Below are 19,430 nucleotides of genomic sequence, written 5' to 3' on the forward strand. Positions count from 1 at the left end.
ACAATATTCAGCGCGAAAAAAAAGTTGTTTTTCGCGCTACACTACCATTGGACTTGTTAGTCAGATTTGAACCGTCGCCTAGGAAATAATAAATCCTTGTAGGCCCTCTGGTGTGATTTATAGGAACTATTTATCAGTGTTGACAAACAGAGGCAGTACAGGTGAGAACAATAAGATAATAATTAATGTTATGATGGACTGACGAACAACAATTGTTAAAGAGTAGATATGCTAGATAAAAAACAGTAAAATAAATTAAAAGAGTAAAAATACAATGAAATAATAGTTATTTCTCGTATCGTATTATAAACGGCTTTCCGCGGATATAGAATGTACAATTATAAGATTAAAACTAGTTTTTTTAGCCCCGTGGTGCCGAAGGCACCGGCTAAAAAAACTAGTTTTAATTTTATGATTGTACATTTCTATATTCGTTGAAAACTGGATATAATACGATGCTAGACATAGTTTTTTCGTATGGATGAGAACCGGTTCCTATCCACCGGATTCGAATGAATACGAGAAAAAAATTATACAGTCTAAAAACCATGTTTTTTTTATAACAAATCATGCATTAACATTCATAACTTATCTTATTTTTCTATTATTTCTTGTCATTCTATTCCATTGTTCATTTAAATTAACTCGGAATTGCTATAATATGTTGTTATGAGATTTAAAACTTCTCTAGGATTTGTTTGTCGAACTGTATTGACAAAAAATTGTATAATTATTCTGTAGTTTACTATAAAGAAAAGTTTCTTTTCATAGGAAACGTTTTACATACTCTGCTGCTATATTAGATAGGATTCAAATTTCTTCGAGAAGATTTCCCTAATTATTTACCCTGTAATTATCTTTGTCCGTCTTTGATCGGAAACTGGGATATATGAAATGTTCACCTAAAAATTTAATTTCTTCGCTACTAATATATGCTTGTTACTAAAACAATTAATAAATTGAAAACAATCAATATGTTGTTAACAAATTGATTTTGTGGTTCTTTTTTCAAATTTTAAATAAAGCTTAACTGAAAAACATTTATTTCTTTTTTCGACAAAAGTTATGATACTACGATAGAAATTGATTAAAACAAACTTAAAATTGTTCAAGCCCTGTCAAACGACTATTGGACAATAGCAACCATGTCAAGTACGACCAAGAATAGTTGATCTGGAGGTTATTACAAACCCCATATTTTTTTTTAGACGCGATCAAAATGATTCCATGAGACATCTCTGTACTAACGATCAGAGCTATCCGTTACGGGCGGACGATCACAATTTAAATGAAGAAAGCTTTGCTTATAATAAGCATGTATTAAATATTTAAATTAAGAGAAATAATTCAGGAACTTAAAGGGAAAAAACAATGGCCTACCAAGTGATCCCCAATGTTAATAAACAATTTACCCTATCTGTAGATTACAATTAGTGATTGAAACGTATGGAAACTCAATTTAATAAACTAACCAATCAAAAATTAATTAAAAGTCCCCAAAGTTGTTAAGACTACGAATAAGTAAACGTTATTATATAACTTAGGGGACCAGTGTAATAAAAAGCCTATTATCCTATCTCTCTCTGTCCAAGAATGGTGGATTTGGGGGTTATAACAAACCCAAAAAAATTTGCATGCGTTCATATAATCCTATATATAAGCCATATTAACGATCAGAGCCTTTATGGACGGACGACCACAAACTAAATGAAGAAAGTTTTGCTTTCAATAAGCATGTATCGTACCTTTTTATAGTGCCTATAAAAAATATGACGTGAAAATGGCCTACCATCGGTCATTGGAAATTTTGTGGCCTATCGTTGGTCATTTATATTGTATGACGTCATTTTGTTATAATCACTATAAAGAGCTTCACATGTATAAATAGATATAAGATAAGTGACCAAAAATTAATGTAATAAGCATTAATTATGCATTTTAATCGATAAATTGTGGCTTTTATTTGTAATACTGTATCATTTAGTAGCTGAATATGTGTATTTGTATGTTGATTTGTCATTTCATCATAAAAAAACTATAGATCGATAGACCTACAAATTTGATAGAATCGTTGATTTAGGTTTTCGACTATTAATAATTACTCAGTTAATATTTTCAGTTTTTATTATATCAACAAACCAATAGTCACAATTTATTAGTGTACCTAGTGTATCTTTTTGCCTAAAGTTGCAGGAACTTAAGGGATAATACAATGAATGATAAATTGAGATACAACCCTATTTATGCTACACAATATTTCCTCTCTGGGTAATAGAAATTATTGCTTGAAAAGTATGAACACCGATTGTTTGTATATCCCAATCAATATCTGATAGATGTCCTTAAAGTTTGTAAGACATGGAATAAGAGAATGAGTTTATAAAACTTTGGAGCCAATATGATTTACAGCCCAATATCTCCTTAATTCTTCCCTGCTAAAGTTTGATGTGTTGTAAATAATAAACTGTCAAACCTAAAAAAAACTGGTTCATTTTGTTTTGTTACAATAACAGCATGCTTTTATCAGTGACACAATTTATCCGGATTAGTGCATGTCAACTTAATGTTTCTTGTTTAACAGGGTGTATGCAGGGAGGGAGGGGACATTGGGCTGTTTATTACATTAGTCCCCAAAGTCTAATAATAATGTTTTCTTATTCATTGGCTTAACAACCTTGGGGACTTTTATTGAATTTTATTTGAATGGTTATTTATTTGAGTGTCTAAACGTTTCAACCACTAATTGTAATCTACAGAAAGGGTAATTTTGTGTATCATCGTTGGGGATGTACATTAATTTATCGTTCATTGTCTTATCTGTAAGCAGCATGTATTGATATGAATGAGATATTATTCCTTGCCAAGTTGGTTAACAAGAGTTTGGCACGTCAGTTGACACCCCTTAATAATCAATAAATGCAAACTGCATACCGATTCAGGGATCTAAAGGGATAAGACAATAGCCGATAAATTGATGTACATCCCCAATTATGATGCATAAAATCAACCCCTTCTGTAGATTACAATTAATGGATGAAACGTTTGGACCTTACCTGGCCTTAATGAACCGACCAATCAAAATGAATTTACAGTCCCCAAAATTGTTAAGCCAACAAATAAAAAGCGTTTAATAAAACTTTGGGGACTAGTGTAATAAACAATCCAATGTCCCCTCCCTCCCTGTGCATAGGCGTGCACAGGTTTTAACAATAGGGGTGGAATGGTAATCCCCCCCCCTTCTCCCACCTTTTTTTCTTTTTGATAATTTTTACTTTAATTTTGCGAGTCAAAAATAAATACATGAATAATCTCTGTCTTTCTATTCTTACGTTGATATCTCTGGTTTTCTAACCTACATTTATATTCCATTTATTATCATTTCATGTTTAGTAGCGAAGCGACTTTATATTTATCTTTGTCTGCCTGTCCATCCTTACGTATTTTCATGGCAACTATTTAAGATAGAGCCATGATTTATGTGTGAAGATAACACTTTCCATCTTACTTTGTCTGTCAATCCGTCGGTCATGCAACAAAAGACATAAATATTTATATTAAGGCTTCTTAATTTATATTTTTATAACTTCTATTTTTATGTCCTTTCTATTGCTTTTTTGTGATCATTAAACATTTGCTCTATAATTCACTATGATAATTCTATGATATTTAGTTAGCTTCGCTACTTAGGGATGTTGTCATACTTGTTTTCTATGAAAAACTTTAATACCATAATACACAGTGGGATCTTTTGAAAAAAATCGGGACATCCAAAAAATTTAAAATCGACTTTTATCTATCCTAGAAATTAATAATGGCTGTAAGTAGACAGCTAGAAAAGAAATTTTTTAAAAATATTCATTTTTGGCGGATTTATGCCATTTTTAAAAAAGGTAGTGAAAAATTTCTTTTCAGTTTTGATGATTTTCCAGATTTTTTTACACAATTTTTTCAAAGCATCAAAAAATACATTTATGTTCATCTTATGAAAAAATTTTTTGATTGAGGTACTTTTCAGATACCTGTACCAATGTCTAATTAAAGAAAAATTTTAAAAAAATATTTTTTTGATGGTGTAAATTGACATTTTGTGAGAAAATTTCACCAAAAATATTAAGATTTTTAACCCCAAAAAATCAGTTTTCTCCATTTTACACAAAAACGGACAGGAGGCCCCGGGTTTTGCAATAATAATATCAATATACAACATGTATTGTGTATAAAACAGTTTTCACAACCTGGGGCCTCTTGTCCGTTTTTGAGTAATTGAGCATTTTACATTGCATGGTTTGAACAATTTCATTCTTGTTAATTTCAAATTTTCCCCCGTTAGAGGGGGAAGGAGTCATTTTAGAGCCCAAAGTCATCTCTGCAATGTTTTCAAACTTTTTGAGGCGGATCTTTCTTTACTTCTGCATTATTTGCCTCCGGCCAACCGTTTCGCCGTTATTTGCCGCCGTTGGCGTGATTTTTAACGATTTTTGCCGTTCTCGCGGTTTTAATGGACATTTAAGGGATAAAGGAGTCGTTAAATAAAGATGACTTATAAATACTTTTATTTTAGCAATTAAATTTGCTAAATTTCATGTGTTATAAAAAATTTGTAGTTCTAACTGGTTTTGGCCCAGCAGAAATTCAAATTCGGGGATTAATTTATTATTGCAAAAACATTATATATGCATCAGAGAGAGAGAGAAATTTACGTTTGAGAGAGAATATAACATAAGCAATTATGTTTATATTCTTATACAAACTTTAAATGAAGATAGCTAGACTTAGAATAAAGGTATTAACACAAAATCAAAAGTGTTTTGAAAATTATGTTATTGTTGTTTATATCTGTAAAAAAACATTAGAAAACATGCCTTATTAGTGTCCTATTTTACTTATACTGGACATACCTAAAAATGCCGGGAATCGAACTGGGTGCACCTGACGCTATATTCATGTTCACAAACATTGTTTGCATTGAAGAAATATTTACATAGACGTTTATTTTGTTAAAATATTCCTATCCTAACTAAAGTTATGAAGGTTTATAGATTTTTTAAAAATAGGGTAGCTTCGCTCCTCCAAAACCGCCAGACGTACTTACCAAATGCACATTAGAAGTTAACAGGAGCAAAATTTATGTTATTTTTGAGTTAAAGCAAAAGAAATTACATCATTTCGTCAAATACAAGCTTTTTTATTGATGTTTACTTTTGTCTACCCTTAATGTCCCGTTTTTTGGCAAAAGATCCCACTGTGTAATAACTTAACCAAGGACGTCCAAGCTTTTTTTATTTGGGGGGGGGGGAATGGTTAAAAAGTTAAAAATTAAAATTTTGGGGTTGCTGACCCCCAAATTAATTTGAGGGGGGTAATCTATATATCATATAGGCAAGGATGTCCAAACTTTTTTTTATTTGAGGGAAGGGGTAATCACCCCTTTACACCCCCCCCCCTTAGACGTCCCTAAGCTTAACAATAATCTTCAAATAAAGTTTGCAATTGATGGGGGAAGAATTTAATTTGCCTAATTTTATCAATTACAGAATAGTTATTTATCGCATTGTATTATAGACAGTTTTCCGCTTATATTAAACTAAGAATTATAAGATTTAAAACAGTTTTATTTTACTGTTCGGAGAAAATTGTCTGTAATACGATGCTATTCTTTATTTTTCAGTAAGTCTGAGAACCGTTTCTAATCCAGCGGATATTTATCGGTTTCGAAGCCACACTAGAAAATCTTTTCTTTTAAAATTATGATTCATATACCTTAAAACCAAGGCGTGCCATTAAAAACGCATCAATCTGATTTAAATTATTTCGATATTGTCCATCTCTCTATATCAATCAACATTAAAAAATAATTACATTTATTTTATATTGAAAAAATTCCTAGAAAAAAAATTGAAAAGACCGGCGACTGCAGCCTTAAAGTTAGTTATTTATTTCTAAAACTCTATTTTGTTTACAGCGGCTGGTAATTGTCGAAATAGAGCGCATCTCATATGCCTTGAAAACAGCGGCCATGGAAATCTGGTAATTTGATGGGTGGGTGGGGGGTGCTTTCCCTCAATGTCCGTATCGAGCCCATTGGTTGCCATTACTCAGCGGCGCCTTTACTTGCGGCGCCCTTTCACTGCGGGGCTACCCTGTACCCAATATAACCTAACCTAACCCCAGAGTCAAACACTAACACATGAATAACTACCCCCCCCCCCCTAAATTTGAATTTTTACACTTCTTCAATAAGTTTGTTGGAGGTACATATGCGATATAAAGGAAACCACCATTTTATTACATATTAGGTAAATTACAAAAATATAAATGATTTTCAGATTACCCAAAATTGCTTAAATTACAATTTAACTACTTTTGTTCTGATGTTTGTTTGATTTTAAGTATCATTTTATTTTGTTTGACCGTTGCTTATTATCTTAGGATGCACAGTAAGTCTAGAAATAGTTTATTTTTGCCCGTTATATCCTTGGCTGCTATTGAAGATAAACGACAAATTTTATTTTATGACCAATGAGTTCCCCTCCCTTTGTCTGTCTGTCCGTCCATAGCACATAATACTGCGTAGAAAGAGATTTCTAAAAGATTGAATAATTTTTTGGCTGCTGTGTGAAATTGACTTCTAAACACTGTGATTTGGCCATCTATTCTATAACTTGCTTTATTCATCCGTTTTTCGGCTTTTCTTGGTACTTTGATTAAGTGTTTTATATTTAAACATATGCATGCAGTCGTTGTTATTGGTATAAAGCAAGCAACTGTTTTTTAATTAAAAAAAGTTTCTTGTTATGATTCCAAAATATTAAATTGATTGATTTTATCAATAGATGCGCTGCATCTTACATTAATCAATATTTTCACGGATAGGAAAATATATTTTGAAGTATATTACTTTAAAATGTATGTATATCCATTAAGATCACGTAAACTACTACAACTTTCAGTTTGCCAAATACTGAAATGCTTTGATTAGTCTTGTGTAAGGTTTAGGCTATTTATGTGGGGGAGGGGGAGTACATTTGAAAAGTAGTAAATACAACTTTTTCTAGTTAAAGTCACTATTTCTGATTTAGATAAATCAATTAACCAATAATTTGTCAATAATGAAGAATTATTAATAATGCACAAAAATTAGAAATACATTTTTGAAAATTGCAATTCGTTGTTGATTATAATATGCTTTGTCTTGTAGTGAAGCTTCTTTATTGTTTTTATACATACTTGACAGTACGTTTTTTAAACTAATATTTTTTTCTCGTATTCATTCGAATCCGGTGGATAGGAATCGGTTCTCATCCATACAAAAAAACTATGTCTAGCATCGTATTATATCCAGCTTTCTACGAATATAAAAATGTACAATCATAAGATTAAAACCAGTTTTTTAGCCCCGAGGTGCCGAAAGCCGGAAAGCCGTTTATAATACGATGAAAGAAATAACTATTCTTGCATATAATGTACATATTATTATTAATATCACATTCTATGGCATTAAGACTAAAAATTGTTAATTTTTAAATAATCTACACGAATGAAAAACTTTGAATGTTAAAATGATCAATATCGCTCAGAGCAAAATACATCTAAAAGTAATAACAAGGATGATAACATCCATAAAAGCACAGAAGAAATAACCAGGAATATAAAGGGATAAGACAATAGCCGACCAATTGATATACATGCCCAATATGATACATAAATTTATCCCTTCTGTAGATTACAATTATTTGTTGAAACGTTGTTATAAAACTTTGGGGATTAGTGTAATAAACAGCCCAATGTCACCTTCCTCCCTGACAAATACTGCATTTGCACAAACTCAATCAAAACCTTTAAGGCCAGATTATTGAGAAGCTAGGCTTCTTGATCTTGCCTAAGAAAGTTGACAATCTTTTAGGACAATACCATGTTCTTACAGGGACCTTTGTGCAAACGAACACATAAACCTTTAAATAGAAAAGCTTCAACAATAAATGATAGAAAATAAAAATTTTGCTCGCCTGATATCTCCAGCCAATCAATTATTTGTTGAGTGTGAACGGTACAAAGATTAATTTTTCAAGATGAACCACACACAAAGAGTTATCCAGGGTTGTAGGGACATTCAAATGGAAATAATTTAAATTAAAAGAGAAGCTAATATCAATATTAAATATATTCAATTTCGTTATGACAGGCAAATTTAGGCCCTGATTTTGTACAGCACACATTTTTAATTTTTCTAGAGTTTTACCAATTATTATAAAAAGATTCATTTTCTTAAACAAAAAAAAAATATTTTTTTTTGCCCTTGTACTTTAATACTTGGGAACATTCTCGGACAAATGGGTATCCATCATTGATTATATTATTATTCTTCGTAGCAAAGCTACTTTATGTTTCGAAAACTCTGCCTTTCAATGCAATCACAGTGATTTTCATGGCTGATATTATGGATGGGTTTCCACTGTCCATAGGTTCTTTTAAGATTTATATTTCTGAAAAGTATTTATTTTATAATTTGATTTATACAATTTTCTGTCGGATAATTTTACAATGCAATCTTGTTTGATATATAAGATTAGTTTAACTTTAAAACCAGATATTTCTAACATATATATTTTTTTTATGCGGTTTATTTACAATTTATTGAACTTAAAGATAAGCAATATATGGATTATCTTATTTTTTCTATCCATTCTATTCTATCCCTTCCAAAAAAAGAAAAAAAAAACACAAATGTATGTATATATTGTATCATCACTCATTTATTCAATTTTTTTTAAAAATCTGTCGCACAGTGTAAAAAAGCTTTTATAATGCTCATTCTCTGTTCTCCTTTTAAAAATCTTCTTCTTATTTTACACTAAAGTTATCTCTTTATAAACATACTCACACAATGCTATATGTTCAAATCGAATTCCATAGATAATATTTTTGAATAAGTCTATTCTATTCAGCCTACTTTTATTTTATAAATTTAAATTTTAATCTATAAATGAACCTTAAAAATTTTCAAACATTAGCTGATCTAAAATTCCTTTTTCTTACTGTCTTTTTTCAGCTTTCCATTTTTTTTCAACTGTGTATGCGATACGTTCACGTATTATAATATATGCCTATAGTAAAATAACTATAGCCCCACCCATATCTTTGTTAAAAAAGATGGGGTTCAGAATTGTATATTATCATAGAATTACAAGAGCATCAGAGCCTCATCAAGATGTTATTTTGATGTGATATAATATCTTGAAATATTTTTAAAATCCGCAAAATGTTAGATTTCTTGACGCTGCATAAATATTAAACATTTAGGTTTTGTCTTTGAAAAATTGGACAAAAAGCTGTTGAACATAAGATCTGCCACTTTTACAGGCCTAAATTCTTGCTAGGGACACTCCCCATTATATATTTTTTCTTTCACTTTCAAAGATCGACATAAAAGATAGATGAAAAGAAAAAGGTTTATTCAAACTTTAAGTACATTTATCCTTATAATAAAGTAACAGGATGTGTGTTTGTGTGTTTGTTTGTACCGAAGGATCTCGCTAACCGCTGAACCGATCGGGTTCTCCTTAACAGGGTAGCTTCTCATAGGTCCTGGGAAGGTTTATAACTATTTTCTTGGGGGGTGGGACACCCCCAACCCCCCAAAAAAATGAAAAATTCCCCCCCCTAAAATTATTTTTTAAAATTTTTTAAACTAAAATTTAAAATAAGGGGGGGGGGGCACTCCCCTAAAAATTTTTTTTTCTCCCCCCCCAAATTTTTTTTTAACTTTTTCTTTTAAAATCTAAAATAAGAAGTTGAATTATTAAATTCGACTCTCTCCTCCTCAAGTGCCCCTAGAGGCCTCTAGGGGCGTAGCCGCTAGTAGGTAATAAAGGAATGAGTCAAAATCAAGTATTCAAAATTTGTAGTTAAGACTTTTATAAAGTTGAAACAAAAATTATTTTAATATTTATCAATTATATTCTATCAATGAATATATTTTTTTTCATCGTAATCAAACCGTTTCTGAGAAACCCTACGAAAAATCAAATCTTAAAATGAATTATAGTCTAAGATTTTACAGAGATTTTGTAATAGTTCTTCCAGTAGATCTGTCCGTCCGTCAGCGTGATTTTCTCGACTGCTGTTCAAGACAAATGAATGATATTTTACCTCTCAGTTTTTCTTACTTTCATAATAACTAGCGACTGCGCCCCTACCATCTAGAGGATATATATTCAAAGGGATATGGAAGGACTGAAAAAATAATCTAAAACTATACGAGACTTATTTACAAAAATAAATAACCCAAACTCAGGACCTATAAGAAGCTTTACTGTAAAGGAGAACCTTACCGTTTCAGTTGTTAGCGAGATCCTTTGCAACAGACAAAAAAGCTTATTACTCAAATAATAGGATAAGTCTCGCTTCTTCTGGATGTTGCCAGCCTTGTTAGTTTATTATCATGTAAAAGAATGTACATAAATTAGCATGGTAATTATTATTTGCTTGTGCTCAAACAAGGCTCGTGTGTGTTTTCGCGGTCCTTTGTGCAAATTTATGACCACCAAGACAGTTTTATAAACTTGTGCAGTACAACATTTATCTGAATCTAATTATTTGGAGAAAAAAAGATAAATGCAAAGCATATAATGAAAATGTAGATCAATCTATAATACAAAGTAAAATGATGTCTGTCCGTCTGTCCGTCCCTTCAGATCTCGGTAACCACTGAACCGATCGGATTCTACTCTTCAGGAAATATACCTACTAGTCCTGTGGTGGTTTTAGGCTATTTTCTTGGAGGGTGGGACACCCCCAACCCCCCAAAAATAAAAAAAATCCCCCCTTAATTTTTTTTAAATTAAAATTTGTGGGGGTATCTCCAGAGGTAATTTTTTTTATTACCTCTTGGGGCAAAGCCCCTAGATGCTAGGGGCGAAGCCGCTAGTTTAGTAAATAGTAATATAAATAGAGATATTGTAAAAGCATATCCACTAGTCAAAACGTTGTTTTTTGATAATTGTTGACTGACGGAAATGTTCGATAATTTTATGATATTGAAAACGATAATTTATCGAGTACATAATGCTTTTTTTATACAGTAATTCATACATTTTTGCTCAAAACACGCCAAAATTATGTATCACATTTTCGTTATAATGCACATACACTGACAGTAATAGGTTTCCAAATTATATACTGATCACATCGCAAAAATTGTAATTTTTATCTTCTTCCCCGAAAGAAAGAGAGCAAATGCAGTTTTTGCAAGTGATCAAAATCAATCCATGCCAGAATATTTGGAATACATATTCCAACATAATTATTATTATAACTATAACTAGTATTAGCAGAATAATTAATTTTCTAGAACTGAATAAAATTATTTAATTAAATCCGATTTTTTATATTTAGGATGATGTTTGTTGGATTAATTCTGCTTCCAGTGCTGGCAAATCAGGCACAGGCACAAATTTTCCGCCTCCCAGAGGCCAGAGCTTGCGAAGAAAGTAAGTTTATGTTATGTTTAGACTAACCAACCAACTAATTAAAGAGCAGCACATATAGAGTAGATTTTTTAAAAATGTTATTATAATTATTGGAGTTTATAGAAAAGGAAAATAAACCCAAATTTAAAATTGAAATGCAGAATATCAATTATAACTTAGAGTACTTTTACTTATCATACCATTTAAATTCAGTACATACGGGAAAAAGTTCCTGAGATCGATTATTTCTGTAAAAAAAGGATAACCTTTAAAAGATGCTAACTGCCAAACGGCTTAATGTACATCTTGTGCCCTTAGTAATCTAGAAAATCCAAGATCCAAAGATGCATATGAAGAACTTGACTAAAGAAATTCTTGTAAAATAAGTCTTTTTCGTGCATTTACGTGCGCTGTGAAATAACCAAGCATTATTGAGTAGTCGCTATTACAGATTATTTTGTTTTCGTTTACAATGATGTGTGATCGTAATATAACGTTCAGCCATTTGCCGTTAATATTTTTTGGAATTAATGTATACCAGCCAAATGTTACCGAGAACTGTGCAAGACCTATACAATCTGCTTTAAAGTAGATACGGTAAGTGTCATGTGTAAGGAGAATTGGGAAAGGAACCCCCTAAAAAAGAGATGGATTTAGACGTATTTTTATGCCATCACAGATGAATTTTTTGCTGCTTTAATATTCATATTTTTGTCATACTCCTAAGATACCATTTTTGTCATAATAATGTTTGGAACACAATAAACCCTAATTATAGTAAAATTTTGTGGGTAAATATGTGTGTAATTGTGTGTGTGTGTGTGTGTGAGTGTGTGTGTGTTTACGTGGTTTGATCATAATGGCGTAAAATTGGTAATGATATAGAATTAGTTTTTGGCCAAATAATACGGTCTAATATTTAGCAACATTCACGTTTATGTTGTTAAGTAAAAAAAGTTTTACAATTTTTTCACATAGAAAGCCCAAACCCTACAAGATAATCTTGCACTACTAAATACCATGTTCAAAACATACGCAACATATTGAAATACACAGTTGGGACTTATAGATTAACGTCATTCAATCAAAGGTTTGTTTTGTTGATATGATAACAGAACAAAAAAGTAAAAATATCCTAATATTTGAGAACTATCACAAGATATTTTTGTAAAAATATAATTTATGCAAAAATATATTATCATCACAGTAGCATTAAAAACTAAACCTTAATTCATAGCCTTGGAAGATGTAAGAAGCAAATTTGGAAGCTAATTACATGTTTTTATTTATATTTATAAATTGCGTATTTTTCAAAATAACAAAAATAAAAGGAAAAAGATATTAACAAAAAATTTTCAAATAATTTGTTCCAAATTCTTTTATGAAACCTAAAATTGAAAGTGAAAGGTTGACCCCCCCTCCTCTGTCTTAACTAAATTGCTCCTAGTACTGGGGATGGTTTTAGGCTTTTTTTGTATTAAAATCTTTGGATAGTTCCTCTATGAATTCAATTCCCCTAGATGCTCTGAACGGAGCCACTATTGATATTATTTAAAGAACACTTTTACCTTTTCCAATATCTCTGATATTTAACCATTTACCAGTTAGGGAGTTGAATCCATTTTTATAAAAGCAGAAACATAATCTATGATTATGGTTTTGACCCTGTAAAACTGTAATCTACCCTTCCACTTTCCCCTCTCTTGGTGAAGATATCTTCAACGCCTATACGATTTTTGAAATGTAAGATTCCAATTTTGCCTCTCTTGGTGAAGATATCTTCAACGCCGATACGATATTTGAAATGTAAGATTCCACTTTCAATAGGGGCGAAACTGGAATCATGGTTTACATTTTTAATATCTATGTTTCTGTAATCTTCAATTACTTTTTTAACATCGACATAATAGAAATGTACTATACTATTTAAAAATTATGTCAATTGTGAAAAAAAGCATAGATTTTATATATAATTTAAACATTGTTGTATATTCTTAATTAAATAAATGAAACATACAAAGAGCGTATATAAAAGATATTTTGTTTATTTTAAAAAAGTACTTTAAAAATCATATCAAATGAGTATTCAAAATTATTTTAAGAAAGTTGTTTATTAATTAATTCAATTGTATATATTTTTAATTTTTTTGTTCATTTTTTTAATCTTAATATTTCCCTAGTAATCTCTCACCGTGTAATTAAGCACTAAGAGGTTATTTGCTTATCTAATTGTGCATTTTTGTGGTAAATTACTGATCAATTACTGAACAATTTGGTCTGATTTGTGAGTTAAAAGTGGATGGAGTAAATAAATCCTTAGACATTTATAGTAAAAGTTGCTTGTATCAGTTGAATTGAAGAAAAAGAAGGAGGAGTAATAAGGGAGGGGGGGGGGGGAGTTCTGACACATTTGCGTAATCCTGGTGTATAGGCTTTATCTTTGGACTGAGAGAATAGGTTATTAGATTTTATGTTAAATTTCTTATAAGCAATTGATGAAAATTTTTGCTTATTTGGATTATATCGGCCAAATCTTCAGCTTTCGACATAAACTGCTTACAGGAAAGAAGGGATTATGGGGGGGGGGGGGGGAGTTCTGACACATTTGCATAAACCTGGTGTATAGGCTTTATCTTTGGACTGAGAGGATAGGTTATTAGGGATAAAATCATTTTTATATGATGAATTTCCCCCAGATTTAAAAATAAGACTTTTTTTGAAGAGTTAGAGGTTAACTTATAAAACAAAATATGCTTCTTTTTTATTGTTATTCACATATTTTGTCATAAGCTGACATCTAACTCTTAAAAAAAAAATTTTTTTTCATTTTTACTTGTAGAGAGACCACCTGGAGGCCTGGAGCTCCAGAACCTGGAGGCCTATCCAAAAAATCTTAAATCTGGGATAATCCCTCTAACCAAACCAGTAATTTTTTCAGTTTTTTGAAGAAAATAAATAGGGAAAATATTAATATTTTCTAATAAAACCAAGATCATTAGAAAGCTTATGGAAAAGACTATCAGGTTATCCTAGGACTTTTAGAAGTTTGATATAATTGGACTCAAAGTCAACAGATAAATACTCCACAGGGGGGCTAAACCAATAACATTTTTTTTCAACCTAAAAGAAATCAATGAAAAACAGCCAAATGGCCAATCAAATGTATTTCGGTTTGGTTAGAGGGATTATCCACAAAAATTTTCATAAGGATTAGACTATTCCTTCTATGACAAAAAAAATTTTTTTAAATACATTTTATCTAAAAATAAAATTTAAATTTTTTCATAAAAAAACACTGTCCTACCCACTTTTAGGCCTGATTCTTAAAAAGCCCATATTGAATTTTGGAAAACCTAAAAATTAACCTTAAAAATCAAATTCAAATTTTTTTTTCAAAAATGAAAATGCCCCACCACAAACTCTGGTTATTTTTGAAAAAAATATTAACTCTTTTTTAAAACTCTCAACCGATTTGAAAAGTACGGAGAATTCTTAGTTAAAAGATTTTTATGGATTAAAAAAAATTTTTTTGTCAAACGTTGAGACCCTAAAACTACCCTTAAATGAGGCCTGCAAGAAATACCACGCTTTATTTGCTAAAAGACTGCCACAATTAAGTAGACCCAATACCCCAAATTTAAAGTCTTCAGCTTCAATAACAAAAAAGTTCTAGGCGTTTCAAAATAGCATATTATGTACAATGAAAATTTTGAAAGATTTCCAATGCTCATAAAAGAAAAAAACAATATTAAATTATGTCGCCTAGACATAAAATTATAACTTTATCTTTGTCAGAAACTTAGATTGCCGGTAACTGATTACATTTTTAAAATAAAAACACCAAATTTCATAGTCAAAAAATTCAATTTAAATTGCATTTGTAAACAAAAATCTTAGCGGAAACAAAGGGGTAAACTACTACAAGCTCAGCTGTGATTGGTTGCTTAGCTGATTCAGCCTTCTGATTGGCTACAGTACACTCGGTACAACCCAAGTTAAACTTATTTTTTTTTTAATGATTTTGACTATAAAAATGGGTATTTTATTGTAAAGATATAATTAGTTACTGGCAATCTAAATTTATGACAAAAATAAGCTTATAATTTTGTTTCTAGGCCACATAGTTCAATTTCAAAATATCTAAATTAGCACTGAAATTCTTTCAAAATTTTCATAGTACATAAAATGTCATTTTAAAATACCTAGAACTTTTTTGTTATAGAAGCTGAAGGCTTAAAATTTGGGGTATTGGGTATACTTGTGGCAGTCTTTCAGCAGTTAAAGCGTGGTATTTCTTGCAGGCTTCCTATAAAATTAAACTCACAAAATTTTCATTAATTTAAAAACAAACAAATTTGCTTCTCCGAAAGGAACATGGAGATAAAGGTCATTTTATGAAGGTAGGTCGATAATTACTGGATTAACCCCTTACTGGTCTATGCCCCCCTCACCCTACTTAATGCAAATGGATCATTTTTGGATAGTTTGTACTGTACTGGTTTCTCTGTCCTAATTGGGGGAGGGAAGGGGGTTAAGAAAAGTTATAAATATTGCTCTGTTCTACAACAATTCACTGTAAATCAAAAACCTTGAAATGGATCAAACGTAGATATTGAATAAGAGAGAGGGGGATGATCGTTCATATCCTGCCTTACTCATTTGAAGGAAAAAAAATTTTTCTATCAAAACAGACAATGCAGCGTTCAAATATGACCAAGAGACATTTAGAATCCATTGAGTTCGAAATAATAGCAGCTCCTTGGCACTTCTTTCATTTTTAAGATTTGAGGTGAAAACACCAAATTCAACGTATTTACAAGGCAATTCTATTTTGAATACAGGAAGATAAGATGTGTTTCTGTAAAATGTGCTCAGTATAGTTTTAGATACTTTTGTAACAAAAATAAAATCTTATTAATGTGAAATCAATGCAGCAGTTGTGATTTGAATTGAATTTGGTTAACTTGTCTTTGTGTTTTAATTGTTTTCCTTTTAATCTTAAACATTAAACTGTTTTTAACCTAGTTTTGAATGGGAGGTCAAAAATATACTAGGACACCTATAGAATCAGACTGCAGAGCCCAAATTTGAATTAAGTCCCCAATAAACTTTTTTGGGGGGATTTAAAAATTAATTTTTAGTGTTGCTGTAGTCATTTTTACTTCGGGTAATATTGTGGCTTACAGAACATTTTTATATAATTCACTTTATGTTAATACAATACAAAAAACATTACTCTGTTCATTGGAAATAATTTTTTTTCCAAAACAATTAATTTCACTGAAAAATCTAACTTTTACAATAAAACAAATAATTCTGAAGTCTAACCAATAAGAAGTCTTGTTTTATTTCAATTCTTTACAATTCAAAAAAAGAGTGTTTTCACAAAGGGACTCATTTCTAATGTATTCAAATATTTTTTTTTAATTAAAATGAAAAGAATGAAAACCATACACATAAAAGTTACATACTTTTTAAAATTATTTTAAAAAATAAGTTTGAATAATCTTATTTTATATCACATTTGTATATGTGACAAAAATAAATTTGTTGTATTGCAGAAATATTTGTTGTCATTTAACCCTTTACAGCCATTTTTTATGTTTTTAATATAAGTGATAGAACACAAACATGTTAATGTTAATTCATTGATATATTATAAAGAATTATTTTTTTAATTAATTGATTTAGATAAAATCAAAAGGCCTTATTTTACTCTATACCAGAATACAAGATTTATGAAGCAAAACACTCTAAAAGCTACGAATTTTACCCCAATAATAAAAAGACCTTTTGCTCTGGTCAAAAATGACCAGAGCTTCAGTAAAAATTAATTTTTAAATCCCCCAAAAAAAGTTTATTGGGGACTTAATTCAAATTAAGGCTCTGCAGTCCGATTCTACTGTTGTCATAGTATACTTTTATATATGTTTTAAAAATAGGTTAAAAACAGTTTAAAGGGCAAATATAGGTTGAATATGAAATGGGCTCAAAAAAACCGTGCCATTCCATAGATTATAAATAACTTAAAGATATTTACATATTTAATTGTATATGTCTGTTATAGCTTAAAACCTGGACATGTAATTTTATCTAATTAGTATGGTTCCCTAAGAACTCCAAACACCCTAGCATCACAAAAGGATTCTTAGGAAGGTTGAATTAAAAAGCTTTCGTTAAATGAAATGTGGAAACGAGTTATCAATGTATTTTTTTGTAACTTGGATTTTACTTCCTTAACAATATTCCCCACCAAAGTATAAAGTATATGATTTTTTTATAAAAAAAACCTTTAACAGAAAAATTTTATTTCATGTCAGTATGAAAATTATATTGTAATTGTTATAATTAATTTAAAGGGGACAAAAATGATAGGTAAACATTGATTCTTTTTTCTTATATTTTTTTCTGGAGAAATTGTGCAACCGATTCGTGTGTCTTCGTTTGTGTGTGTGTTGAAAAATGCGTACTTTAGGGTATTTATATCATCCAGAATTAATCAATGATCTTTGTACAGAAAAATTATAAGCTTATTTTTGGCAGAAACTTAGGATGCCAGTATCTGATAACATTTTTACAATAAAAACACCTTTTTTATAGTCAAAATCATTAAACTGTTTTTGACCTATTTTTAAAACATATATTAAAAATATACTATGACAACAGTAGAATCGGACTGCAGAGCCTAAATTTGAATTAAGTCCCCAATAAACTTTTTTGGGGGATTTAAAAATTAATTTTTACTGATGCTCTGGTCATTTTTGACCAGAGCAAAAGGACGTTTTTTATTGGGGTAAAATTCGTAGCTTTTAGAGTGTTTTGCTTCATAAATCTTGTATTCTGGTATAGAGTAAACTAAGGCCTTTTGATTTCATCTAAATTAATTAATTAAAAAATTTATTCTTTATAATATATCAATGAATTAACATTAACATGTTTGTGTTCTTACACTTATTTTAAAAACATAAAAAATGGCTGTAAAGGGTTAAATGACAACAAATTTATTTTTGTCACATATACAAAAGTGATATAAAGTAAGATTATTCAAACTTATTTTTAAAAAGTTTTTTAAAAGTATGTAACTTTTATGTGTATGGTTTTCATTCTTTTCATTTTAATTGAATAAAAATTATTTAACTTCATTGGAAATGAGTCACTTTGTGAAAACACTCTTTTTTTGAATTGTAAAGAATTGAAATAAAACAAGACTTCTTATTGGTTAGACTTCAGACTTATTTGTTTTATTGTAAATGTTAGATTTTTCAGTGAAATTAATTGTTTTGAAAAAAAAATTATTTCCAATGAACAGAGTAATGTTTTTTTTATTGTATCAATATAAAGTGAATTATATAAAAATGTTCTGTAAGCCACAATATTACCCAAAGTAAAAGAAAGAGCTTTTGCTCCGGTCAAAATGACTACAGCAACACAAAAATTTGTTTTTAAATCTCTCAAGAAAAGTTTATTGGGGACTTAATTCAAATTTGGGCTCTGCAGTCTGATTCTATAGGTGTCCTAGTATATTTTTGACCCCCCATTCAAAAATAGGTTAAAAACAGTTTAAAAAACATTCAGTTTAATTTGCATTGTATTGAGAGTAATGTAGTGTGAGAATACCAGCCTTTAGGATTTTACGCTTTCAAACACAATTTAATCAGAAAAACTGAAAATCGCTACGTTTAACTGTTGATAACCATCAAATCCGGCCTTTAGTCAGCCGCCTGTTAAAAGCTTTCTGGCCAGCCGACAAGCCTTACTGACATATCCCTGGAACCGCCAGGGTATGTAGAATTTTGGTTAAGAAAAACATTTAGACCCTCTCATTGTAATTTTGTTGGATATGGCATGTCTTAAAGACCATAGTCAACCTATATTCTGAAATGTATATATAAATCCGTCAAATTTTTAGGATTTACCAACATTTTTCAAATTAACATAAGTTTGTCAATTTTCAACCTTTTT

The 19,430-nt window shown here is 30.2% G+C and overlaps 1 protein-coding gene across 2 annotated transcripts in view; it reads left to right on the plus strand.

The window, feature by feature from the left end:
- Positions 1 to 43: 43 nt before the first annotated feature.
- The window catches only part of LOC145315362 (L-selectin-like), a 40,776-nt gene continuing 21,389 nt past the window's right edge, over positions 44 to 19,430 (plus strand). For both annotated transcript variants that reach the window (XM_080155352.1, XM_080155358.1), the window contains exons 1-2: positions 44 to 161; positions 11,395 to 11,489. In XM_080155352.1, the coding sequence (XP_080011478.1) occupies positions 11,396 to 11,489 (94 nt within the window). In that variant the 5' untranslated portion in view covers positions 44 to 161; position 11,395. The remainder of the gene's footprint in view (positions 162 to 11,394; positions 11,490 to 19,430) is intronic.

This window comes from Acartia tonsa, chromosome 1, assembly GCF_053477335.1.
Source record: "Acartia tonsa isolate MP-2025a chromosome 1, ASM5347733v1, whole genome shotgun sequence".
In the NCBI taxonomy this organism is placed as follows: domain Eukaryota; kingdom Metazoa; phylum Arthropoda; class Copepoda; order Calanoida; family Acartiidae; genus Acartia; species Acartia tonsa.